Source organism: Etheostoma spectabile, chromosome 19 (assembly GCF_008692095.1).
Source record: "Etheostoma spectabile isolate EspeVRDwgs_2016 chromosome 19, UIUC_Espe_1.0, whole genome shotgun sequence".
NCBI classification, from domain to species: Eukaryota; Metazoa; Chordata; class Actinopteri; order Perciformes; family Percidae; genus Etheostoma; species Etheostoma spectabile.
The window spans coordinates 9414078-9441923 of record NC_045751.1 but is presented as its reverse complement, the minus strand read 5'-3'; the positions used below and the strand labels follow the sequence as shown (position 1 = coordinate 9441923).

Sequence of the window (27846 nt, the reverse complement as noted above, 5' to 3'; positions counted from 1 at the left end):
GTTTCTTTTTTTCTTTTTGCTCTCCCCGTTATTTTTACAAATTGTGTGTTTTGGCAAACACAGGTGCCAGATGGGTAATTATTCCACATTCAACAGAAAGTCCTAGAGAGTTTAGATAATGGAATAAGTATAGGAAAGGGAATTCAGACGGCTTTTACTTACACTATCAAAATTTGGTGAACTATATAAAAAATGTGGTTTTATTTTATCTACAAAGGTCTGGGTGATATGTTTAAGATTAATATCACATATTATATGGTAGTTAAAACACATTAGTAGGAATGTTTCCCAATATGAATATACAGTATGTCCATGTTTGGGAAAGGTATCAAAAATCCCATTCAATGCTAGAAAGATTATTACTGGGCTGCTGAAAATTGCAAATATTATACAGGACTTACAGTTGAAGTTAAAGGCGTTTTAATTAAGTTCCAGTTGATGAGTGATACGGGGAAAACTACTCTTTGACAAATAATAGACAAACTCTCTGAGCCTCAGTTGTGCTTGCTTGAATATATGTGTGTAACAACACATATTTGATCAGGGAAGCTTTTGGCACAGCGGGCCTGGACGGAGATATCCCCTAAACTTAAATTAACAATACAACTACTCTGCTTTATACTGTGCATCCCACTTCATACAGACTCAAGCATCATCACGCCACCTTAGAGGGAACAATGTTGTGTGTCAAGGCCTTAGCCCTTGGTCCAGGCTTTTTACCATTTCACCCTGGACATCTCCAAATCTTAACCCTGATACATTCGGAGGCTCCTCACATAAAATATGCCGAATGTGAAGGACTGAGGCCTTTCAAAATAAAATAAAAAAACCAGGACTATGCAGAAACCAAACATACATTTCTTTCTAGTTTTTCTTCTATTAAATCACATTTCTCCCACAATGTTATTGATAGTGGAAGTGACAGAACTCTTTCAATGTGGAAAAACAACCATTTTTAAATCTCATAAGGTTACAGTGAACTCTGTGTAAAAAGTAATGTCATGTTAAATATATACACAATACATAAAAAAGCTCAGATATAAAAGAAAACAAGAACATATAAATTAAATTTAGTTTGGATTATGTTCGTATGAAGGCAACATTAAATAAATATTCTCGACTATTCCCTTTTGTCCTTGATCTCAGGTAGATTTGAATGAATTCATATTATTTATAGTTTCATAGTTTCACAAATATTTTTGTTTCTCTGCCATTAGCAACCGTAAGCATGGCTTTTCGTTTCTGGTGTCATCCGCACAGTAAACTCCTACAGTTTCAACTTTTGTTTGCTTGTGTAGACTTGAAATGTTTTCCATATGCCGCTTTGTTTTTCTTTTGCCTCACTTCTCCCACATAATTGATTGCACTTCTTATGTACATACTTTATCTAATCACAGTATTTTACGACCCTCCGCCTGTTCTCTCGTTTTGCCTCTGCATAAATAAAATGATCTCTTCCTCCCCTCAGGCGCTCCGGTGCGAGCTCCAGCTGTTCGTCCTATTACAGCACGTCGACAGCCAAAGCGCAGCTGCTGTCGCAGATGAAGGACTTCACTGATAACAGGGAGAGGGACGAGGACGACGAGCTGACCTACAAGGTAACCCCTGCAGCTACCGTCTCGCCACCGAAACTGTGTTGTACAATCAGTATTTTTTTTTTTTTTCTTTTCAGCCAAAGTTAACATGATGATAGTCTCGTTTTGCCAGACCTTCCTCCACAGCGCTGCGGAGGAGGGTCTGGCTAGTCCACGCAGCATTCTGGGGTGGAAGAAAAACATTCTCTGGTTTATTGGCATTTCTTTAAAACTATAGTGCGTAGTTTCTGTCTCCCCCATGAGGAATTCTAAGTAATGCTATTTGCCCACTGTGGGATAAATAAAGTTTTTCTTATCTCATCTTAATGACAACAGCTCTGTTGGTGCATCCACATGAAACAAGCCTTCTGTAATGGCGTACGGCCTGCGCCACTCCTGCTCACAGTTACTAGTAGCCAAGGAGGTCACGGAGGATTAAAAAAACATGATGGACTCTTCTTCTGCACGCAAACGTCACAGGACGACACAATCATCTGAACATAGTTATATTGAGAAATACAGAGAGAGTTGTGTGAAGCTGATAGTCTTAATTAGTTTTGTTGCAAGTGATTTGGCAATGGCTTGAATGTAACGGACGTTCACTAATATCAAAAAGTTACGCACTAGAGCGTTAAACCAATCACAATTGTCTGTCAAAATAGCCTCAGGAAGGAACTTGATTTGGTGGAACATGTGTACGTTCAAAAGTAGTTTTAGTCGTGCAACAGAAGACTCCGATTGGACAGATAGTCTAGCTAGCTGTCTGGATTTACCCTGCTGAGATCTGAGGACCGGGTAACCATAGTCCTCAGAAATAAACGGGAGTTTAGAACGCCAACACAATTAAAGAGTGAAATCCGGCGGAATTTCCGGCGGCACCAGACCAATCCCGGAAAGTGGAACGTCGGGGCCGTCGTGGTCGAGTAGACGACGATACCGCAAAGCTTTCAGACACACATGACCTGTTATTTTCATTTTGAGGTGTTTAAACCAATTCTCCGTCCATCGTGCAGAAACAGCTGATGGAGAGCCTCCGCAAGAAGCTGGGAGTGCTGAGAGAAGCTCAGAGGGGACTGCAGGAGGACATCAGAGCCAACGCACAGCTGGGAGAGGAGGTGGGGAGAAACGGCCACCCTCTTATTCTTGCAGACGTCTCTCTTCCGGCTTTTACTTGTGTCCTTGTACCTCCCAAAACTGGATGTGGTGAAAGTGAAAGAGGAACTGTGATGCACTCACTTAGGGATTCCACTAACATCTCGTATTTCTAAGAATTGGTTTAACTTTTTTCGATTCATCGTTTAATCTAAAGAATACCCATTACCCAAAATATCCAATTTACATTGATATAAAAACAATATACATACATACAATATACATGAAATAATAATAATAGGATAAAATACAAGAACAAACATTTGAATATATACATGTTGAGAATACAAAAATGTGCAACTGCCTAACTAGTAATGATAAATATGTAGATAAACCCATTGTGCAAGTTGCACTGAGTACTGTGATGTCTCAGAGTCTTTTCTAGCACCCAGTGATGAAGTGGTAAAAGGTTCAGAAAAATATTTTCTCAAAGCCCTACTTGACATATTTAAAATTCAACTTTTGTCCAACCAACAGTAAAAAAAAGTACCTAAAGATATGTCACTGAAGACTGAGACAACCAGCACATATTCCTATTTTAGAAGCTCGTATCTGTGAAATCTTTGCATTTTTTGCTGAAAAAGTGACGTCAACGAACATTCTTGCTGATAAATCTTTTGTCAGAGAATCTCATTAGCAGTAATCATCATTCATCATTCCTAAACTTCATCGCTCAGTCACACTCATTAAATCTTATTTATTATTTGCATCATTATTTATCACTGCACATTAATTTGTACATCTGAGGTTTTGCTGCTGAGGGACACAAAATATCTGCAGGGCCTTTCAGACGCTGTTTAATATGCATTCACTCACAGTTTTACCGTCTTACGCGCCAAATCAAACTGCATTTTTTTGACACTGAGGGACAGAAAACAAAGAAAGATACCCAATGTTAAAAGACTCGGATCTTTGTCTGCGTCCCCAGGTGGAGAGCATGGTGGTGGCGGTGTGTAAGCCCAACGAGGTGGACAAGTTCCGCATGTTCATCGGCGACCTGGACAAGGTGGTGAGCCTGCTGCTGTCTCTGTCCGGCCGGCTGCTGAGAGTGGAGACCACGCTGGAGACACTGGACCCCGAGACGGAGCACCATGAAAGGGTGAGGAGAGGAGGAGAAAGGGCAGTGGGGGCGGGGGTGTATGTGTAATTTGCTGCCGTTAAACACAGCTTGTAAATGCCCCCCAAAATGGGCTTTTTTTACAGTTTAATTGATAGTATACTCAAACCTGTGGGGCAGCAGGACATCTTTAACGTAATACTGAAGTAACACAAGTATCACAGGTGAGTTTAAGATGCAAAAAATTGTCTGTTTTGTAACTACTTTTCACATTCGGTCCTATTTTTTGGAAAGAAAATTATGCTAAACTGTATCTTTAAGGGAATCGGGCTATGTATCGACGGAAATGATGGTAAAAAATATGTGCACAAATGACATGTCCACTGAGAGACACTCCCAATGACAAGTGAATAGTCTTGTTTGAGATGAACTGCGCCTTGGCTGTAAAGTGGACGAGAGCAGGCGGCAGCAGGCGGGGGCGGTGACAAACAGCGGTCACGTCGGAAAGTTTTCAGCCGCTCCCAGCAGCCTTCAGGCTGAACAGGAAGTTATAGAAACACTGACATCCTGTTAGGTCTGATTTATTAAATTGTTATCAGACCCATATATCAGCTTGTTATCAGTTGTTTTTATGAAGACGGAGTAGTTGTTAAAATGCTCTACATGCGATCTGTTGCTGATGTTAATAAAGAATTTTATATGATCCATGATCTGAACAGATTTAGTCTCTCTGGCTTATAAATGTCACCATAAGCCACACGACATGTGCTCTGTACAGAATAAGCCTTTAAATCAGACAGACGGCAATTAAAATCCCTCCGATTTAAAGAAAAAAAAAAAAATATTAAAAACCCTCGGCCGCCTAGATCTCGTGAGATTATCGTTGCCCGTGTGTGCATGACGTCAGAGGAAGTCGGGATCAAGTCGGACACAAACCTAACCGGCATGCATCGGGCGATGATCGCAGGTGATAGATTCAGCTCAGACCTGGCTCATCTGGGTCGGGCCTGTTGACAGTTATCCCACACCTGGGGACACCGAATGGGAGGAGCAGAATGTGTTTAAGACCACTGTTCATGATTGAAATACTCTTGGCGAAGGTCCAGGTCTTTATTAAATGGTGATGCTGCAACAAGAGCAGTGTGCAGGATTTTCTCCTTGTTTTTGTCCTACGCACCTGCACAGAATTTGAATGTGCCGGGCAGAGTTTCTGAAGGAAGGTGGGGGGGGGGGGGGGGGTGTATTTGTTTGGCAGTTGAGTTCAAATATCAAATATCAACAATCTTGCTGCGCCTTTAAACGGAGAAAGTACTACCCTGGTGTCTTTCTGTATCTCTGCCCTCTAGCTCCCCCTGCTGGAGAAGAAGCGTCAGCTCCTGAGGCAGCTGTCGGAGGCCCAGGACCTGAAGGACCACGTCGACCGCCGAGAGCAGGCCGTCAGCCGGGTGCTGGCCCGCTGCCTGTCCCCCGAGCAGCACAGAGACTACAGGTACAACACACTACACCTCAGCAGCATAACACATGTCAAACCCAGGCTATGAGTATGTGACTGCCAGCTTTCTACAGACCAGCAATTTATTGTCACGTTTGGACTCTTAATATGAAAAAGAAAGGCTTATACAGACATATTACCACAAAGACATTAACAAACAAGAAAATTGTTTTATTGGCCACGAAATTTTGAATATTTCAGAGAAATTGACTCAAAGGGTTTGCTGGTTTAGGTCAAATTAACAAGAACCTAAATCATCAAACCTGCTAAAAGTCTGAATATTAGGTGAGTTATCTTTGTTGCCATTAAAACAAACAATGTTAGGAACTTAGTGTGGTAAGCTGATGGCGTAGAACAGACAGGATAACATTAAACATAGCACATAATAAAAACAAAATGTCACAACATGCCATAAATATAAAGGATAAGATTAAAATAAAGTAATTTAAAGTGCCAAAAGGTTTACAATTTAAGAGTCAAATAGTTTCGTGTTTCATTAGTGAATATTTAAAAAATGTTTATGTCTGATTTTTTATTTTTTTCTCTCCTCATAGCCACTTTGTGAAGATGAAGGCGGCGCTGCTGGTGGAGCAGAGGCAGCTGGAGGACAAGACCCGGCTGGGAGAGGAGCAGCTGAGGGGGCTGAGGGAGAGCCTGGGACTGGGGCTGGGAATCGGAATGGGAATGTCGATGGGATACGGACATTATTGAAAGGAAAAAATAAAATAATTTTTTTTTTTAAAAGAGATGAAGAAGCAGGGGCTTGTAGTCACACTAAGTCAGTTCCAAGACAACAAGTGAAGGAGCAGAGAGGATCGAGACCCGTTTAGGATTTAAAAGAGGTAGCAAACACAAACATTGCTTTGCCGAGTCTCTTAAAGGAATAGTTTGACATGCGTTTTGCGAAAAGATCACCACCACTGTCATGTCTGCCAGCACCTCAGAAAATCCCCGTTATATACATGTTACATCATGTTTGACGGGCCAGACTAGTTCTTAGCCGGGTGGAGTCTTTATGCTTAGCTAAGCTAACTGTCTTCCAGCTGTTAGCTTCATATTTAGCAATCCAAAAATGTCAAACTCTTGCTTTAAGGATTAGCACACATGTAGATTCACAAGTTGCAGGATCAGACCAACCCACCTAGAGCAGCTAAAAACACCCCCGAGAGTTTTTAGGTAACACCTGCTGGCCAAGACCTAAACAGGAGGCCTTAGTCCGGGGGGGGGGGGGGTCAACAAGAGAAAAGATTGGACTTTAGTGGTACAGCCCAGGAAGAAACGACTGAGAAAAGGAAGAAAGTTGAGCATACCTCACAGAAACAATTAATTAGAGACTTCAGACATTTTAAAATACAACAAATACACAAGAGACGTATGGACAACTTGTCTCCAGAACTGTGATTAGAGAGCCGAGGGCATGTTGGTGGTTAGAGAGGATTAATGGATTTGGACAAAGAAACAACAGTTTGTGAACATAGACGCCAATGAAAAGGATGTTTTTCACTTTAAAAAAAAAGAAAAAAAAAAATTTAAAAAAAAGAATAAATTAAAAAAGTATACCTTCTGATTCCCATTAAGTGCCTGAAACATGTAGTGTAAAACTGTACTAATGACACTACTCTTCTTCTAACACTACGTTGCCAAAGACATTTTCTCTTGATGAATGTGTCGTTGACACGCTGCTTTTGTTGTTGTCGTGTTTTCTTTTGTATTTAAATCTCCCGGTTCAGAGAACCGAGACTTTTGTTTTTGGGTGCTACACGCTGAGAAACTGTGTTTCAACACTAGTCCATACTAGTCCATACACAACACTAGTCCATATTGATTGTGAGATGCGACATTGTCAACTGCAATCTCGTTTTGTATTCACCTTTGTTCGCTGGCTGACACCTGCATTCAGCAATACGTATACTGTATTACCTACCATACTCAACATATCACTTTGTATTCCCATTACTGTAACATGTTTCACTGTGTGGAGTTTGACACTCCACCGACTCGTTATATTGTCACTAAATAACTGTTATGTACAGAAGACACTTGTGTTTATAATGTATACGATGTGTAAATAGGGATTTTGTTTTGGAAGGACTGGAATCGGTTGAAGGAAAAAAAAAAAGGTTGTAAAAGAGAACGAGAAGAACGAGAAGAGTCAACGCTTACTGTATATTTTGAGGGGGAAAAGTTTGGTTTGTCTCAAAACGAGAGTTGCAGTTTTTTGTTGTTAGCTTGAAACGTTTTTTTTTTGCCGCTAACTCGTCTGCTAGTCCCAGTTGAATGTAATTTATGCATTTAATATTCACTGGAGACTGTAGTTTAAAGAACGCTCACAGACATTTTTTATGTTGAGTTAGATGAAACGATTAATACCACTCTCAGCCAGCTGCATGCTAGCGTAGCTTAGCATAAAGACTGGGGGAAAGAGCTAGCTCGGCTCTGTCCAAAGCTAAGAAAATCTGGCTAAAGCTCATTGTTCAAAACGCTCTATAAACAAACAAGATATGATGCTGTGATTAGCGAGCTTTAGAGGTGATGGTACATGTAGGCTAGCTCTTTCCCGTCTTTATGCTAAGCTAAGCTTAACGGCTGCTGGATTTACGTTTAAATTTAACTTGCATAGATTTGAGATTTGTGTGTGTGTGTTGTGTGTGTGTGTGTGTGTGTGTGTGTGTGTGTGTGTGTGGTGTGTGTGTGTGTGTGTGGTGTGGTGTGTGTGGTGGTGTGGTTGTGTGGTTTATTTTCACCTGGCAAAAACTTCCAATTTTGGCCTGGCATAACCTTTGTCTCCTATTCTAAAGTCATGAAACACAGGAGAAAAAAACAACTTAAATCAGGCTTAAATGGATCGCCAGAATTATTTTTTTTAATTCTCACTGGCTCCGTACAAAACACAGACAGAAACTCAATCTTGCTTTCTCAATTTCTGAACTCAATTTGTGCTTTAACCTGCCTTGACGCGTCGTGATTTGCGACGTTGCCAAAGAAAGTCTCCCGAGCTTTAACCGCTTTCCTAAACCTTGGACCGGACACGTTTCAGAACTGCCTGTCTGAGTAAATCAAACAAAGAACAAAAAAAAAACTGCAGCTCTAAGAGAGATGGGAGGGATTTGAAAGAGGGAATGTGTATATTTTGGCTGGTAAAAGGTGGACTTGCTGAAGTGAAATAAAAAAACACTTTATCATTTTCCGCTTTATCAGTTTCACTGGTTGATCGAGCAAATCTGCAGCTTAAAGTTGATTAAAAGTTAGTTTTACACTTGGTTTTTTCCTCTTTTCCGTCAGACGGTTGCTGCTGTTTTAATACCAAACAACCCTGAGCTTTTGTGTCCACATACACCTGTTCTGTTTGTACATATGATGTGTATTCTTGTATTATAACAGTCATTTTCTAAACCAACTGGAAACTTCTTGACTCGACAAGAGAGGAACGAGCGTTGCTCGTTAAGAGAATATTTCTTCTGTTCATGTCATTTTTTTGTTTTTTGATTTTGTAAAATGCATTACAAATTGTGTAACTGCAAAAACACTCACTCGAGGAGAAAAAAAGTACCATAAATAATAATAATAGTATTTTAAACTAGCTTCACGTGTCCTGTTGTGATTTACATCCTCCTGGGGAACTGTTCCTTGAATGGGGTGGAACGGTTGGGTAAATATGGCCGAGGGCAAATGGAGGTCGGCGGGTAAGTGGAGTGCCGGAGCTGCAGTCGTTGCGTGGAGCCGCTCTGCGGGAGCCGGAGAGACGTGTGGAGGAGACTCATTTAAGGAAAGTAAGGGCTCAATAAAACATGTTGGGGGTCCTGCGGTGTGGGGGTCCGAGCAGCTGGGGGCCAGAGACCCATTCAAAGCAACCAGCTGAGTCAACCCGGCCCCCAAAGGTCCACAGTTTAAAGGTGCAGTGTGTAGGTTTTAGTTGATCATTATCAAACTATGTGTTGCCTGTTCACAAACTTGTCCTTTTTTCATGAATATTTATCACCACAATCAATTCCGAGTATTCCTATTGGCTTGAAATTTTACATTTGCATAGCCTGGGGTAGACTCTCCGTATTCATGCGCCATCTTGAAATACGTTAGCTGGTAAGGGACGTACAGGACGTACTGCTCCGCCTTCGCGTTTTTCGCTGTCACATGATCGACTCACAGGTGTTTCTAATGGGAATTGTCGCTTCCCGGCCCTGGCAAGTTTGAAGAAGGAAACACGGTTAACGTCGACAGTTTGTAGTACTTACCCAATCTTTAGATAACATTTCACAATTAATAAAAATGAAACGAACGGACGTGATCGCCGGAGGTACAGCTGGATGAAGACGTGGATGACATCTTGGCTAGGGTGACCAGACGTCCCCGGTTTCCGGGGACAGTCCCCAGTTTTGGTGACCTGTCCCCGGCTGGATCTGTCGCCGGAAATGTCCCCGGTTTCCGGGGACAGTCCCCGGTTTTGGTGACCTGTCCCCGGAAATGTCCCCGGTTTTCACTGTGACTGACAGACCCGAAATTTGAATGAAAGAAAGAAAACACTGACCAAACGTAGCCGATAGTCGCTCAAGACAAGCTGAGAGATGTTTTAGAAAGCTTTATTTTACGATGCTAAAATCACTGATTATTTGCATGGAGTCTGGTGGGTTTAGCCAACGCAATTTCACAGACTTTTATGTTTTAAAAAAGGATCTTAATCTTTTACAGAAAGGTCGACCTCCTTAGAAATCCTTTCCATAATGTTGTCTGTTGGGGGAAACCGCTCTAGGTCAAGTGTCCCCGTTTAAAGTTTTACAAAAATAAAAGCATGACGTGTTTTGGAGGTATATTTGCTTCTGAGCTGAAAATGTCCCCGGATTTTGTCAGAGAAATCTGGTCACCTTAATTGGCTTTTTGAAACATGAAGGCTTCCGTAGAATATTTGCCAAAATGTAATATGTACTTTGAACTGCGTGGCGCCAGAGAGCTGACTGCGACATATGATCTCAACGCTAGACGGGAGAAATTCCCACACATTAGACATTTGACATACAATTTAAAACTGAGTTATGGAGATGGTAAATAAAAATTAGGACTTAAAAATTAAATCCATCCATCCATCTTCATCCACTTATCCGGTATGGGGTCGCGGGGGCAGCAGCTCCAGCAGGGGACCCCAAACTTCCCTTTCCCGAGCCACATCAACCAGCTCCAACTGGGGGATCCCGAGGCGTTAAAATGAAATATAAAAAAATATAAAATCATGTTTTACTTAGTGTGACATTCCATTTTTTGCAAATTGAGAAATTGTTCCTTTTCACTTACCATTTATATTTTCATCACTCATACCTTTTCATCTGTTTTAAGTTATTTTCTTGGCCAAAATGTGCTTCCCTAATGTGTGATGCCGGCAAGAGATGATTCATTAATTGTAGGAAGGAACCTAATTGGCATTTTTAAGAACCACAAGAAATTCTAAAAGCCTGTTTTGCGTGAGAAATGTTTTTTTCTTTTCTTTTTTACATCTCATCCTGAAACAATCTCTCAACCTCCTGAGGGGACGCACGGAGCGGCGTGATAATGTTGTTTTAGACAGGGACATGTGGATCTGGCAACTGAGTGGTACTTTTAATGGTACCTAGAGCCGGAGCCATTAATAAAAACTGAAAACTAGATGAGAGAACTGGTCATGTTTGGCCTCACAGAGACAGGGAGGGTCAGGGATTGCTGCTCTGTGGAGATGATAAATAAAACAGCTGTCGCAGAAGTGAAGAATCTGTGTTTTGGGGGAAGCGTGGGTGTGCATTCTTCTGTCTGACCCAGTTTAAAGAACAGAGGACTGATGGGAATGTAAGGAAAGCTGTAAAAAAAAAAAAGAGAGAGATAGAGAGAAGGATGAAAGACAAAACACGGAGGCATGAATGAGTGCACAGACGAGGTGAAGTGACCCACATCTAAGAATGTGAACAGAAATAAAACAGTGAAATGGGTATAAAGCAGAAAACAAAGGTGGGAAATAATGGAGGAAGAAAGATTTTATTATAACAATATCCCTTCAACAAATAAAGAACTTGAATGAATGAGAAAAAACCACCGTGGGAGGCAGGGTGGAGACATGTTTATGTTGGACTGAGCAGGGGCAGAGTGGTGGAGTGGAGAAAAAGAAGAAGATGAATGAGTGGGAGGTGCGCAGAGAGAAACAAGGCATCATGGTAAGTAATGAAGGAAAAGCGGTCGCAATGATTTATCAGAGCTCTAGACATAAACCAGGGTGACATAAGTGTCTCCACACACATTCCCTGTAAACTTTAGTGGGGCAGATAGGGGGGGAAATCGTTCACAAGTGGATACAAGCACCAAATTTGGTGTGGTTATCCTTCTGGGGCCAATAACATGAAAAATAACATTAGCCACTTGATGTTTCAAAATGGCCACCATTTTCCAAGATGGCCGCCATTTCCAGCATTGGATCTGCCCACATAATTTTACTCATGGGATATTTTTCAAGGTTCTTACCTTTAGAGTCCTATGTTTTTGACTATAAGGATGTTACATACATATCTATTTTGTAAAACCCACAGTTTTGGCTTTGTTCTCTAATTTGGTTATATTATCCTATAATTTATGCATTCCGTCCCACAGTGGACGGAACCACGGCTTCTCAGTATTTGTTGGGTCTTTTTGTACTACAGGATCTAAAATGTCCTGTGCTTGTTTTGTGCGCACATCCTTGTCTTTAGGAGTGCTCATGGCCGCGTGTTTCAACGTTACCACGGTCCTGATTCTAACCAACCCTCCTCATGCATCTTAGCCTCCGCCATACTGTTCCTTTTTTTGTTATTTTTCATTTATTTTTCAGACTACCTTCGTTTCTATTACCCAATTACAGAAACTACTATTCACGTCACCCGAACGCTACACCTTCATGTATTTCTTTTTAAATACACTACCTTTCATCTGGTATATAAACTACTACTCTTCCCACTACTCCTTTTCCAATTTAGCGGTGCCCTTCATGCTCACTTTATGGAAAAAATATCCCGCGCGCAAGTGAAATCCTCCTGTAAGCACTACATCTTCGTACCTATTTTTAGCAAGTACTACGTTTTCCCAACTTCAACTATATTTTACACATCAACATTTAACTTTTTTCACATATCAATATCTTATCACAAATGTATCCCTTTTTAAGATACTAAGATACAGGCATGTTCCACATTCAGATTTTGTACATATCCAATGCTGCAGATTTGATGTTAACAGGTTCTGCTTTACCTTTCTTCAGTGCCCGGGCTGAATGTGGAGACGCTTCCCGTCCTAGTTGTTCACTTACTCAAGGATGGGTCCGTGCCTTCCACGAGCCCCACGTTGGATGCCAAATTGTTGGAGCTAAATCCTGCTCCACTCTCAGGGTTCAGTCAATTAGTAGTCAGAATCTCAGATGTTGATGTGTGAATCCTTTTTATTTTCGAGGATATCATGAGACAAAGTTGGATCAAGCTATCACAGCTCTCCCCTTCCTTTGTCTCACCTGGTCTTATTCACTAAGGGTGGGGTCTCCTGGTCACAGTGGTATATGTTCATGTGCTTATTCGTTATCTTTCAGTTGGAATGTGACTGAAAGTTTATGACCCTTTCAGGACCTGCAGAGAAAAGATAACATGACTTGCTGCCCTTTAGTTGGGCGGGGAAGAGGAACTGCAACCAGAGACAGGATGGTTCCAAACCATCAATCCTGCTTCTGACACATTTAGCAGAGCTGGGTCATAACAGAATGTACCAGAACATCTCATATTATAAAACAGAAGTATTGCAAAACAATTTAAGGCATGAACAACATGTCTTCATTTATGTTGACAATTTGCTTTTGCCTTTTAGCTGAAATGTACACAATGTTTAAGCACATATAACATTTTAAATTCCAACAGTATGTGTGTGTGTGTGTGTGTGTGTGTGTGTGTGTTCGTAGTAAATATAACTCTGATTGGACAGATAGTCTAGCTAGCTGTCTGGATTTAGCCTGCAGAGATCTGAGAACCAGGTAACCATGGTCCCAGAAATCAGCCGCATCTTAGACGTCAACTATCTGTAAATCACTTTCCACAAACGGCTGGACGTGATCGATGCCGTCCTCTGGATCAGGACGTGGCTTTGAAAACAATGTGTTGTCTGCACGGCGATGCACAGTATGGTCCCCCGGGAGACGGGACGGGGGCTCCTCTACGTCAATTGGAGTAACCTTATTTGTTGAAAAGACTTTTTTCTTTAACCATGACTTTACTTTCTGCAGCCGCGGCCTTCTCGCCAATTCAAGAAGCCGAGTTGTTTCTCTGAGTTGTGTTTTGAAATGGTCCAGCTCCACGGTCATGTCGTGGACCTGTCTGATGAGGGAACTCTGGTCCTGGTTGCTTTGCACCTCTCTCTGAAAGGTCTGCTGCTGGCAAAGTTTTTCCGCCCTGGACGAGTTCTGGTGGCACCCACTGTTACTGTCGATCAGCTGATCTTTGGCTGCAAAGGCTTGTCTGAGCCCTATCTCGTTGTTACCATCCATCTGCACTTTGGATTTGGTGTCCGTGGGGTTTCTTTTGACATCGAGGACTTTAATTACAAGTGTCTGGGGCTCGGAGGTGAAGTCCATGCACGCCGGCAGATCGGCCTTGAAGGGCATGACGTCGGTGGTCAGGTTCTTGTTCTTCTCTGGCTCCCTGTTCAGGTCTGGCTCACATCTCCTCACTTTGTCCATGAGATTGGAGATGGTCTTTCCCAGGTCGTCGTTCTCCCGGAGCGTCTTGTTCAGCCGCTCTCTGGTGTCATTGAGCTCAGACTGCGCCACTCTCAGGTCCTCCTTGACATAGTGAAGGTTGTCCTTCACTTCTTTTAATTTATTGGGCCAAACGGCGTTGTTGTCCTCTTTTGTCAAATCCTCTTTCAGTTCCTTGTTGACCTTCATCAGATGAGATATCTCCAGGTTTTTCTCCCTGACGACATTTTCTCTGTCCTGGATCATGTTCTCCAACGCGGAGACCTTCTCGCTGAGATCTTCCTTCTTCTCAAGATCAGTGATTGTCTTCTTCAGCATTTCGATGTTCATCTCCAGTTCTTTCTGCTTCACTAACTCGTTTTTCCTCCATATTTCTTCTCTGTTGATAAACATGTCTTTTTCTAATATCTGTAAGCGTAAGTCGTCCATTCTGTCTTTGTAATCTGTCTCCCCTTGGGGCGGCACAGCTAGAAGTTCTTCCAACTCGGCAGCTTGTCTTTGTGACCACTCTTTGGCGATCTTTAGCTTTAGCGTTTGTCTTCGGCACGCCGCCTTCGCCTCCGCCAGCCTCGTGTCGTGCCCCTGTTGCATCTTCCCTATTTCAGTTGCATAATGCTTCTTCAGTTCTTCTATAGTGTTCCTGGTGTTGGCCTCGCAGTCACATTTCTGCTGTCGGAGTTCTGACTCGGTTTTTCCTCTATAATCCTGAAATGCTAGCAGGAGCTCGGCCTTATCGAGGCTGATGCGCGCCACTTCATCTCGACTTAACCGCAGCTTGGCTTTCCACTCCTCCGCCTTCTCCTTGTGAGTTTTCACCTCTTTCTCCAGAGCCTTGACTTTGGTGTCTAGAAAGTTTATTTTCAAAATGTTCGACTTTACTTTAGTAAAGTGCATCTTTTGCTGTGTAACTTTCAACGTGAGATCCTCTATTTTTAACTGGAGGAATTCAACGTTATTGTCCTGCAGCTCCATGGTGAATTGATATTCCTGGACTTGTTTCTCCTTCCTGTGGTTGCAGTACGCCTCTCTGGTTGATTGTATGTAGAATGATCATTTAAAGACTGTATATGAAGGTTCTGATGGACCTCAGTGACATCACCGGCCTGTCATCTAACATCAAAAAGGAACATTCCAACACAAGGTGACATCAGAACATTCAAAAATAAACAATGCTGGGGCGCCCGGGGAGCTCAGGCGGTAGAACAGGCGCCCATACATAGAGGGTTACTCCTAGACACAGTGGGTCTTCTGCTGTCCTTTCAAAATAAAGGCTGAAAATCCCCCAAAAATAATCTTTAAAATAAATAAACAATTCTGTGTGTGTCTTTGTTTTTTTAAAACAAAATTCAAAAATAAACAAGTGTGTGTGTGTGTGTGTGTCAGTTGTTATACACTGTAAATCCGAATTCACTAACTCAACCTAAAAATTTTGTGGAAACGGCTTGCACTCAAAACTTTTAATTTAGTACAGTATGGTAACATTATATTTTTGAGTACACTATACATAAAAAAAATGTGTCACATGAGTCTTATCTGAAAGAAAATTTATGTCACTTTAACATAACTTTTTTAGTCATGCAACAATAATAATTTGTGCTTTCTTAACATATAATTCTATGTTATATTAACATAGAATAATCAGGTCACTTAATGTGTATTTATATGTTTATTAAACACAAAAAGTAATGACATAATATTGTCATAACTTGTTAATTTTATGTACAAACACCACTTTTGTATTGTAATTTTAAAGTCAAGTTAACATAATTAGTGTAATTACTCAACTATATTCCTATTTGCTTACTCTACTCAAAATTTATATTTTTTTTAACACAAACATAATTATGTGACAGAATAAAATTATTTTGTGTACAAATAACTAATGCGTATTAAAGCCTTACAGTTGACTTAACATAACATTTTTAATTTTCCAAACAGTATTTTGTGTGCAAACAACACAAATATGTTAAGATATTGTGACACATTTGTAATTGTACATTTTAACTATATATTTTAGGTTGTTGACACCTATTTTTTGGTAACTGATTGCACTCAAATACTTTAATTTAGTACAGTAGGATAACATTAATGTTTTGAATACACTAGACATAAAATAAATGTGTCAAATGAGTCTTATTTGAAAGGAAATTTATGTCGGTTTAACATAACCTTTTTAGTCATGCAACAAAAATTATAGTTTTCTTAACACATAATTCTATGTTATATTAACATAGAATGATCATGTTAATTAATTTGTATTTAGGTTTATTAAACACAAAAGGTGATGTGCCCTAACTTGTTAATTTTAGGTACAAACTTAATATGGTGACATTTGTAATTGTACATTTAAACAATATATTTTAAGTTGTTTAACCCTTTAATTTTACAACACTTCTCTAAATCTGTGCATCAAGCATAAAATAAGGTTTAAGAACATACAGAAATATTGCGCAAAATGTCTATATTCCATGCTCAATGTACCTGCTAATTAAGCAAAATTCACACCATCGTTGTACTTAAAAATCTTTCATGTCAGCTCAACATTCTCACTGCTAATACAAAATCCAAGATTATGTAAGCAAAGATCTGAACATAGTGTTGTAAACTGTATTTTTATTTTAGCATACTGCAAAATACAGCCCATCACTGCAACAAACGGGACACAATAACATTGTAAAACAATTTGGCTGTGGGGCACCTCTCCACTGTCCAAGTCACATCCAGGAAACGATGTAAAGGGTTTAACAGTTCAACTTTAACATAACTTAACACAACTTTAACCCTTGTGTTAAATGTTTTTTTGAGATATCATGCAAATATACACAATTTGGCTATGGCGGAAAATAAAATGGCCGCCGTGGCTCACATGAAGTTTTTTTGCGATGGCTAACGTACTTTTTTGAAAGAGCACTACCCACTGAGTAATTGTACCAATATTGGTGCTTGTATCCACATGTGAACGATGGGTCATGTTTACAGATGACCACAAAGTGTCGCTCTTTAACGGTTTTAAATCCCATTGACATGGTCCATTACAAACCATCATCACAGCTGAACATATACTAAAACTAATAAGCACAATATTAATGTATTCTCGGTGATCATGCATTGTCAGAGACTAATGTCTTTGCTGTTGACTCTTTTCATTACTTCAAGATCTTCCATGAAACACTCATCTTTTTTGTATCCACAAATAAATTATTTATTGGCATGTGATATAAATTGCAAATTAATTGCATTTTCGATGTAATTAAATCACATAACTGACAAAAATCTTGTAAATTAATGCCAACAGATATTTAAGATGTATCCTAGTGGTACTGATGAGATGCCACACCTCGACTGGGCACACAGAGACTTCCCCTCCTAAGCTATACTTTTCACATATGAATTACATATTAATTTAATTGACTTTTTATTTATCAATATGAAAAGTTAATATATGTAGCACATCTAATGTTCCTGTTCATTATGCTACTAAATAATATTCATATGCAGTGAACATAACAAATGACCGATTAGTCGAACTGCTCCAATTGGAGAGCATAGCTCTGGACTCGGCTGATTTTCCTGAGAGCACAGATGCTCGTGTCAAGGCGTCTGTCACATAAGGTAGTAAAACCGGAAATTTAATGGTTTGGCCTTCAAAATAAAACTGTACAATGTTGCATTTAAAAAAAAAAGTAAAAACGTAATTCTACACATTACCTACTGTAATTAAAAGAGATATTAAGCTATGATAGTAAAATGTTCCATGTTATTAACTCGGCAAAAATTGTGTACCGTAGCTTTACCAACTTCGTAAACGGAAGTTGTAGCTAATTCTTGGTACCTTGACGCTGGATTGGTGTTTTCATTTTTAAGTGGCAAAGACACGTACTGCGGACAGTCGTATTCTATTTCGTAATGTTGGGTAATGTTATCTGACGATTATAGCTAGCTAATGTTGTACTGTTGCCTCCTTAAGTACACCTCGTCGTCGTTTCTGGGACGAAGAATGACGCAGGATCTTCAAGGAGCAGCCGCTGCGGAGCGTTAAGTTGACGCTAGCAGCCTACAGAAGAAGACGGCGGCGAAGCAAATTCGAGTCACAAGACTTCTTCCCTGAGCTGGACGGCGGCTTTCTCTCTCGCCACAGGTTAAGTGAGGCCTTAAGTTAGCGTCCTTTGTCTTTATGTTTAAAACTACACGTGACATTTAACTAAGTTAGCCGAAGGGTTATTGTGTCAGTTTGTGATAAGAGTAGCTGCATGATAAGCGGTAAAACCGCGAGGTAGCAGAGCATAGTGCAGAAACCGTGGTTTGCCGCTGGTTAACGCCGCGCGAGCCATTGGAAGCAGTGTGTATTATAGCACAGCGATGCCGCTGCCGCCGTCATCTTAACTGCTCCCATAGATAGATATGAATATATATACTCGGTCGTGGCTACCCCTTCAACTATGGCTACCTCAACCAACTTTTAACGGTCAGCGGCAACGATGTCAAAGTTGAAATGATTTGAACTTTAAGCAGCGCGCCACATCAAGGAAAGCTTCCTCCGAGCTGTTCACCGCTCTCGAAAAGTAAAAAAAGAAAGAAAGAAGTGGAACAACCATCGCTGAGCGGTATTACCGCTGGTCATATGTAGACGGCTTAACGGCTAAACGCTTATCTCATTTGTCGTTAGGCTATTCGTCTTCTTTATGTTATTGTGTAAGGGTGTTTCTCCAGCTGCTTTCAGTGCTATCTAACGAATAACTGAAAGAGCAGAGAAACTGCGGAAATGGTTGCGAAAACGTCCCTGTAGTGTAACTGGAGTTGCGCTGCGATGCGCCGTCTGGCAGGACCAGTGTGGGCGTCCCAGTCGGCTGTTTCCTAAGAGCCCACAAACCTAGGATTTGTTTTATGAGTTAAAGTTAATTAAACAAGGAGAGTGGCTGTTAAAGAAGTCGCTTTGGCTTTGCTATCATACGGTGACAATGTTTCAGTTTTGGGTGAGCTTGTACCGAAAATATTCAGCCGACAGTGCAAGAGGTAAAGCTAGTAGGCTAATTACCCCTGCAGTTGTTAAATCCCAGACGCTGTCGCTAATTGCTAACTGGACTCTGTCCTCCTTGTGTAACAGGATTTGAAGGGATGGAAAACCCCGGCTACCGCACCGGGAGCTTTGACAGCCTCCAACAGCCCAGCGACGACGACGATGACGAGATGGTGGACATTGCAGGAGCCACACTGGACTTTTCCACCACGGACGACGACCCCCCTCTCAGCTCAGGTAACTGCGCAGACATTGATTTTGCTGCTGGAGGAGGGATTTTCAATAGTATTGGCATGACTTGTTGTCTTTTCCAACTAAAGATTGTATGCAAACACAAAAAAAAATCGAAATATGCCTGTGGTTGCAAAACTGTTGGGCGACTTTTAGGATAGGCTACTATCAGAAACAATCTTAAAGTTCATTCAAACTGTTGTATTGAACCAACTTCATGAACTACACTATCTAAAAGTCAAAAGTGGGGTGAGTTTGAGGCAGTGGCTGAAGAAGTATTCAGATCATTTACTTAATTAAAATTACTAATAGCCTACCACACTGAAAATACGAGTAAAAAGTAATATGTGTGTAAATATGAGTAAAAAGTACACTATTTCTCTTTATAATGTAGTAGAGTAGAAGTAGAAAGTGGAATGGAAAGACACAAGTAAAGTACTTACTTCAAATTTGTACTTAAGTACAGTACTTAAATGTGCTTTGTTACATTTCACCACTGCTTGAAGGTTTAAGGCAGTGACCATGACCACCTAGTATCTTAGGTAATATAACATCTTTTATTACCTGTTTTAAATTCCGAGACCCGTCACTCTGTCATGGCTCACTTGTTTGAATTAGTATTATATTTTATTGCAGGTGGCAGTAAATGTTTCATCAAACATACTTACTTTGAACCCTCGTTTGTTTTGTTTGAACTGAGGGATTAGAGGCGTTAAACTTTATGACCTTCAACAAGAGATTGACAAGGGACCTGATGTCGTTGTTTGAAAGAAAGAAATTCTATAAATGCTTGTGTGGCTAAGTTGCTAACCTCAGAGTTGTAGTCATGGCACAGGCTATGATGAGTTGTTTTACTGCTGCAGAGTTGTTGATCTCACTTTATTATTATTATGTCTTATGGTGTTCTCAAAGTATTCTTGTAACAGTGTTTTTCAAGGTAGAATTTGTAATAACTAATAACATTGGGTGGCTGTAAGAACCTTTAAGTCTACTGTTTAGTTATATCTGTAATCCCTGGGTACAGTGTGTGTCACATACTTTTACTGAGTCATGGTCATTCTGAATAATCACAAACTAAACACACACACACACACACACACACAGAAACACACAGGGCGACACAGAGAGAAACTTACTGTATCAACCTGATTTTGGTTGACTTCACACTTCCGCCTGGTTACTGATGATGAAATCTTAACTTGTTAATGTGACTGCCCCTTAGTACAACAACCTCCAAATGGCTGGATATGACAGGCTTACAGTATTATAACTTCTTATTGTACCAATGAAGAGATTTCAATCACATTAATGATTGATGGCTGCTATGCTTATGTCATCATGACATCCGTGTAACACCTCAGCAATTCACCATGGAGATGCCTCATGGTAGCTATTTAAAGCAGAGATCCAGAAGAAATATCAAGTGAAGAATTAGTAAATTAGCACTTAAACTAGAGAGAACGTTTGGCAATTTTCATTTTTGGCTTTAGAACAAAGGTTTTTAGCCTTTTGTTTTGTAAAGTTTGCAGCTCCTGGAAAAGTTATTGTTCAGTCATTGGTTTTGATTAACAGCCCTGTTAACCTCCTGCAGATGTATTATGGTTAATTTGTGCTTTGGAGAGTTCCCTCAAAGTGATTCAGGTTCCTTTTTTTGAAACTTAAAACGGAACGGGCCTGCGGTTAAAAGATGCGGCCAACTCGACTTTTGGAGAAACGCAACCTCACATCACGCTGTAGTGGCCAATCATGTAACCTGTATTCAGACTTGTCAGTGTGGATTGAGGCGCTGTGAGAATCCCGTACAGTAAACGGGGAACATCACTGCCTCTGTGCCGCAGCACAACATGTGGCAAATCACCGGATTGCTGATTTTGGTCTGAAAGTAGCTTAAATAGTTCCTTTTGTGGAAAAATTGCTTTGTGAAGACACAATGTAACCACTGTTGTGTTTTCTCTTCACTAAGGCAGCTTCAAGAATTTTGATGCTTTTTGTCAGCATATTAAAAGCAATTTGAGTTGCATTGAAAGTGCAATGGAAAATGTGTTGTGAGATGTTGCCCGGTCATTGCTGTCGTCATCATGACATCATAAAAAAAGTCTGTCCTTTTTCTTCGTAACATCTTTGTCAAAAAGAGACCTTAAAGAAGATTGCTTTTTCAAACTATCAGGACAAGCCAGTGCATTAGAAATATGACCTCAAATGATTTCAAAAGAAAGCACAGTCAGACAGTGATATCCCGCTGCCTGGTTACTACTGATGTCACTGTGACATCACCAGCACCCATCTCCTCCCACACTGGTCGAAATGGAGAGATAAGACTGTGCCAACAGGAAGGAAGTCAGGAGGCAAGCTTTTCTCTCAATGGGAGCAGCTTCTCTTGGCTTGAACCATGTGATTCCACTTTTGTCAGCTTTTTGTGTGGAGTGAAGAAACCCAGCTTTGTTTTATAACCGACAGCCATGCATTTTTAAAATGACACAGTGGTGTGGGAAAAAAAATCGGGGGGGGGGGGGTGTTGGTTCAAGTAGAAACACAAGAATCCTCAAAACTGGAGTTGTGAGGATTCCATCTGACAGTAGTGCTTCGCTGTGTAGTCTCAGACTGGTTATTGTGTGTCGGGCTCTGGGGAGATCAGGAGGCTTTTCGCCTCTAATTTCACCCTGCACCGTGCAGAGTTCATCATTAAAGATTTAGATCACAGTAAAAAAAAATAAAAAAGGAAATGGTGCTTTTATCTGTGATGGCAGATGGTGCTTTGTGCAGCTATTCTGCATTTCTTCCACACTGCTCCTTTTTAAACATGCTACAATCAAACTTTACTGTAAGGGCACACTATTGATATCTTTCTTTGTATTTTTGTAGTATGTGTGCGTGGATGTCATATGTCTGTGTGCCTATGTGGATGTATGTTGTGTATAAGCTATTGTATACCTTAATTTCCTTCGGGCTGAATGACGTATCTCTAGCTCTGTCTCTGTAAGTGAACACACTCCAGGTTGGGATCTAAACAGACTTAAGCAGTAAAACCGCCTTTTGTGACACTTCATTGAAAACAGTGTCTCGGCTTGCTTTAGTATAGCAACGTCCTCTTTTCTGACCCTCTCGTGGCAGTTGACAGTGGTCATTAGCGCGCATTTGAACTCGTTGCCAAGCAAGTCTTCTTAAAAGTAATTCTTAGTGCCGTCGTAATCGCTCAGCCTTGTGTAACCTGTTGCTCCGGGACTAATTCACCTCCGGTGTTCAGAGAGCAGAGTTTTGCCTGGGAGGTGTTGCTTGTGCAAACACTGGCCTGGGTTGATGTCAGTATAGTGGGACTCTTATTCCTCTGTCAACAACTAGTGTGCAATCAAGATGTTCTTTGTAGAAACACTTTTATTCATTTAAAAAAAAAAAAAAACATTATACAAAACATACAATTTACAAGAGGACTCCAGAAAGCTTTAGTTCTTTCCCAATATTCTAGTGAAGACATTCAATCTGGCAATATTTTTTATTAAATAACAAAACATTATCTTGACTGATAACCCCTAAACCCCCATCAAATATGTGCACCTAAATCTTCTACAAACCGAGGGAAAACTCTGTCTTAAAACAATCTATCTGTCTATCCTTAAACTTGTCTGGACCCAGCTTCTTATGCGCTTATCTTTTCTGCATAGGATCTCCCAGGACAAATAATCTGGGCAGAATAGAACCTGGGTCCCTGCAGTCCGACATTAGTTATCATGGATCCCGGTCCACAATTCCTGGACCTAATCACAGTATCATAGGACATGGAGTTATTGGCCGCCCTCTGTCTTACATTTCCAACAATTTGGTGTGGCTTTCAATCCGAGTCTAAACAATCTGGAGCGAGTACAATAGAAGAATGCATCTTGAAGGGAAGGTGTTCTTGGGCGGTTGCCCCCGGCTGCAGTATAAAAAACCTTCAATAGGTAAAGGCATCATAACAATCACTCGGTTCATGTTTAGGGATCAGATAAATGTAAACGTTTTTTTTCTTTCTTTAATCTTTATGCATTTCATTCCTTGCTATTTCATTCATCCAACATGGTGTGTTGTGTTTTGAAAGACCACCATTTCCATGAAAGCCTTTGCCGTCTAAAGGAGGGAAGCATGTCACTGCTTGTCCTGGCCGCCTGGCTTTTCTGCCTCCTGTGTTTTAGTTTTTGAACAAGAAGTAGACTGAAACGAGGTGATAACTGCCAAAATACATTCAGACTAAAAAAACGTGTAGACACTGTGCTGCTTATTTGTCCCCATCATTTTCTTAGAATACTTGAACTCATTAAAATGTACAGTGTAAGAAACCATTTGACCCCTGTCATTGTCGTAATGTTTTGTTTACAAGAGGAAGCAGAGAGAGAGAGAGAGAAGGCTAAGGAGCTGCAGCCCAGGCCTTGAAACTAATTTTTTCACTTTCTGGTTTGATCGAGATAGTTTTTTTTTTTTTATTTAGTCTACTTTACGAGGTCATGTAGCATTGAACAGGAAACAGAAGAGGTGAGAAAATAGGAAAGAAATGAGTGAACGGTCAAGTTAATAACAGAAAGGGAAAGCATTGTTTCATGCTAAGAAGGGCGATTGCACGTTTTTCTTTGAAGAAGACCAACAAGCTGTTAAATGAAACGCTTATCTTTGATTATCAGAAGTTTTTTGCTTTATGCGTTACATAAAATCTCACATCACCGGCTTCTGCAGGAAGTGGGTGAAGTAAAGGTCAGGGCTGCGCAATATGAGGAAAATATGCAAAAACAATGAATATTGCAATATCGAAACTATTTGCGATAAACAGATGTTTATGAGAAGTGTACTCAGTTCAGCCGCTTTCAGTATTCTGCTAAGAACAGATTGCTTGTTGAATTTATAACATAAGAAAGGAAATCATTTCCAAAACTGTTTTGTTGAACAAATTAAACATTGATTGAATATAAAAAACAATGACAGTTACGTTTCATAGTGCCATTTTCTACTGATATTTTCTTTCCATTTACAAACAATCTCCTAGTGTCTACCTTTCGCATTGTGTTTATTGCACCAGTGGATATTGCGATGACGATGGAAAAAGTTTTCATTGTGCAGCCCTAGTAAAGGTCCTCCAGGGACATTTTGAACTGCTGATCTGTAAGGACTTAGCCCCTAGAGTAGAAGTAGAAAACATCCTAGCAAGGAAGAAAGGATTTGCTGAGCTAACCTATTCTTCCTTTTTACTGCTGTACCTTTCTTCCCACTCATGCAGTCAGAAGCTGCCAGTACAATTGCAGACTTACTTGTAAACCCCAAGATGCTCCACTGGTTCAATAAAATGCATTTGTGGAAGCCTTGTGGTCATAATCATGCTCACATAACGATTGAAAGGTGTGACTCAAACGCTGAATGAGTCACAGTCCAAGGAACTCTGATCAATGTCTTAGTCTTACATCCTGCATAAGCTTTTTGTAACTGAGACCACTCATGAGGCCAGGAATCGCCTGGTGAGATGTTGTGGGCAGAGTATAAGCCCGCCCATCCAGCGTCTCACTGAGGTGCAGGAATTTCACAATATAAATCATGGTGTTGTGTCGGGTTCGGGTATCCTTTGAAATAGAGCTGTAAATAACAATACTTTTCAGTATCAATTCCGAGAAATTCAGTAAATCCTAACATTTGTGGAGCAGGAACCAGAAAGTGTTTAGCAATTTAGTGTCAGTGCAAACAAATGTTTTCAGTTTTTAAATTGGGAAATATCTGCTCAAACAACACAACTAAGAATATGATTGAGCAGTCAATGGCCAATTTCAGCACTTTTTTGATATTTAATGCTGCACACGTTTGTTTCAAAGAAAAGTAGTTTGAATAAACAGCGTAGGTTCATTTAAGTTTTTAACCTTAGTTTGGGCAATGTGTCCAAAACCACAGTGAAAAGAAATCTTGACTTAGATTAGAAATTCTTTAAAGTGCTTCCTTCCCTGTAACATCTGAGCCAGGTGTCTGTTGGCTGTTTCCAGCAGGACAATCACATCACATGCTCATATTTGAAAGTTTCTTTCAAACACATGGAAAACTTTCTCTCTATATTTACTCTACCGCAGAGACGCACATTCCGTCTTTATTCAATTTTCCTCTGACCCAGTAAATATGAGCTAAAAAGCATGGGCTTAGCAGAGCAATGACGTCAACCTGGTCCAGAGATGCTTGTTCGTAGTCGCCAAGCGTCACGGGGGTCACATGCAATGCCAATTCCCATGGCAACAAGAAAGCGGGAGCGCAAGGTACAAATCGTGTGTGTCTCTGTGTGTGTCCCTGTGGGTGTTTTGTTTTGATATTCTGTGAAAATGTAAGATTAGGACACACTCTGACAGGAACCGAGTAAATGCTGAGCTCAGCATGCAAACCTTTGCTGGAAACGAGCAGAGTTGCTCTGAGGACTCTTGAGTTGCTGACCCATTTTTCTGAGAAGAACTAACACTGGATCAGTTTTCACTGTACATTTGGAAATATACCTTTGCTTGTGGCATTTTAAGTTGTAGACAGGATTCTTGTGTGTTTGGTTGTTTCACAGCACCGCCATGTTGATGATTTGACGTGGTGAAGAGGTGATCGTGCGCGGCCAGATGTTAGCACTGTCAGTTTTCCTTTTAGATGCTCATGTTTGTCCGTTAACCCTGCGTTAGACCGGCAACCTGGCCTGGGTGCACCTGCCCCCCACTCTGTGGATGCTAGGTTAGGCTTCTGCTCCTTGCCCTGGACAGTATAGAAAGTAGACGGATGCCTATTAAAATACGTTGCATCAATAATTAACATGCTTGATTGATTCTGAGGAAACCGTGAAGCACGACTGCAGCGTTACTATTGGCAACCCACTTTGTCTTCCTGTCAATTTAATGTCTATGTTAACTTGTAGTATTAAGAGCAACCATATTGTGAAACATCTTGGCTTCTTGTTGCCTTTAACGGGGACTTCCAAGGCCATAAGCTGAAACATCTTATAATTAACTTACTCACATGAATCACGTAATTTAATCATTGCAGAAATGGGCCATTTGTGGTTAACTTTGGGTTTGGCTTTGGACAGTTTTTCCAAAGAAAATCGAGCCGTCAGACATGAAGTAAGGGGTTAAAGAGTTGCCACAGTCCAGTTCCAATCTTTTAATGTAATTTGTTTCAATGTGGCAAAAGAATTTGATCGTGGTTTAGCCCTATCTACTTTAGATACACAGTACTGTATATCTCATGGAGGCCTAACTCAGACCTTTTGTGTGACAGGAAGTAAAGCAACTTACTTCTCCTGAAGTAATAGCCCGGTGAGGATTAGTGGTTTAATTTCAGTTCCAAAATGTTAACTTCATCATTCTGTTCACTACTTCATTTTGTGAACTTTGTCCTTTTTTTTCTCTTATATTACTGATTTTAAAAACAAAACATTTCACCTTTTCTTCAGTGTATTTTTGTGTTTGCACAAGCCAGCCAGGAGCTTTTGATGAATCACACAGCCTTCCCACGGGATTCAAAGGCTCAAGACCTTTTAAACTAAAATGACCTCCTGTTAACGCAGAGAGCCGTCTCAGCCAATCCGAGAGAGCTCACAAGCCCTCTGCACCAATACAAAAACAAGTTCCCACCAGCTCAGCAAATCATCATCTACTTCCCAGACTAGATTTGCCAATCATAACTCATTCCCAGAGCTCTCCGGCCAATAAGGGAGGGCTCTGTCGGAGTCCACTTCCTAGAGGAGTGCAGAGGAGCAAAGAGATTTCCAGTTTGAGATTCAACACTGACTGAGGATACTCAGCTGGTCGTGTTTGGGGCCAGGAAAGGAGAGATGGACTGGGAGTTCTGGACTAAGCACCTGGATGAGGAGGTTCTGACTGAAAACGGTGAGTCTGGGACCCAGGAAGAGTTTATAGGAGAGCTTTGCCTGTAGCTTCAATGTCTTTTACTAGTTGTTTTTTTTGCCTTCTGATTAAATCTGCTCTCATGCAGAGGAAGTTTTAAATGCATTTACGAAGAAAGTCATCTTTTGTCAGACTGCTGAAATAGATCTTGCTTTAGTAACAAGTTGCATACATTTTTTTTTCTTTTTTTTTCTCACCTGCAGCCATGTTTTTGTGATTGGTTTTATAAACTTTAACGAGTCTTGTGTTTCTGCTGATACCTTTAAACTTAACACTGGAGTTTAACCATTAAGACCATGTACAACCCTGACTCATGTGGTTAATGTTTCAGTACTAGTGCGTGCGTGCGTGCGTGCGTGTGTGTTGTGTGTCCTACCAGTGCATGTTTGGGGTCAACTGTAGCTTTTGTGTTAAATTGATTTGTATGCAATGTGCTATAGAAATACAGTTTGATTGAACAGAGGCTGATTTGTCTCTGTTTATGTACACGGACATGACTTTACAGCTGTGGTCAAACTGGGATGCTTACCACTTGTTCTCTTTAGTTGTCTTTGCTTTTTAGTCGACTTTATATAGAGCAGTGAATATTTATATCTTTCTGATGGCCTCAGTCTGATTTTATTTGAAAATGACAAATTCCTGTTATTCTCTACAAGTGTGTTTGGGTTATGTGACTGCATTCTCTCTTTGTTTTGGCTATCATGAATAAGGTGCAAAGGTCACAGTTGTG

At 40.6% G+C, this 27846-nt stretch overlaps 2 protein-coding genes across 7 annotated transcripts in view; both read left to right on the top strand.

Annotated features, from left to right (window-relative positions):
• Window positions 1-7379, top strand: part of shroom4 (shroom family member 4) — a 68942-nt gene extending 61563 nt beyond the window's left edge. For both annotated transcript variants that reach the window (XM_032499375.1, XM_032499376.1), the window contains 5 exons: window positions 1469-1598; window positions 2588-2689; window positions 3655-3825; window positions 5130-5272; window positions 5830-7379. In XM_032499375.1, coding sequence (XP_032355266.1) covers window positions 1469-1598; window positions 2588-2689; window positions 3655-3825; window positions 5130-5272; window positions 5830-5986 — 703 coding nt within the window. In that variant the 3' untranslated portion in view covers window positions 5987-7379. The remainder of the gene's footprint in view (window positions 1-1468; window positions 1599-2587; window positions 2690-3654; window positions 3826-5129; window positions 5273-5829) is intronic.
• Window positions 7380-17835: 10456 nt separating this feature from the next.
• clcn5b (chloride channel, voltage-sensitive 5b) overlaps window positions 17836-27846 on the top strand; it is a 30845-nt gene continuing 20834 nt past the window's right edge. The window contains exons 1-2 of one of the 5 annotated variants that reach the window (XM_032499415.1): window positions 17836-18132; window positions 19099-19248. In XM_032499415.1, coding sequence (XP_032355306.1) covers window positions 19110-19248 — 139 coding nt within the window. In that variant the 5' untranslated portion in view covers window positions 17836-18132; window positions 19099-19109. Of the gene's footprint in view, window positions 18138-18380; window positions 18460-18594; window positions 19008-19098; window positions 19249-26830; window positions 27099-27846 lie in introns of those variants that run through there. The other 4 variants (XM_032499416.1, XM_032499413.1, XM_032499414.1 and 1 more) reach the window with 4 other exon arrangements.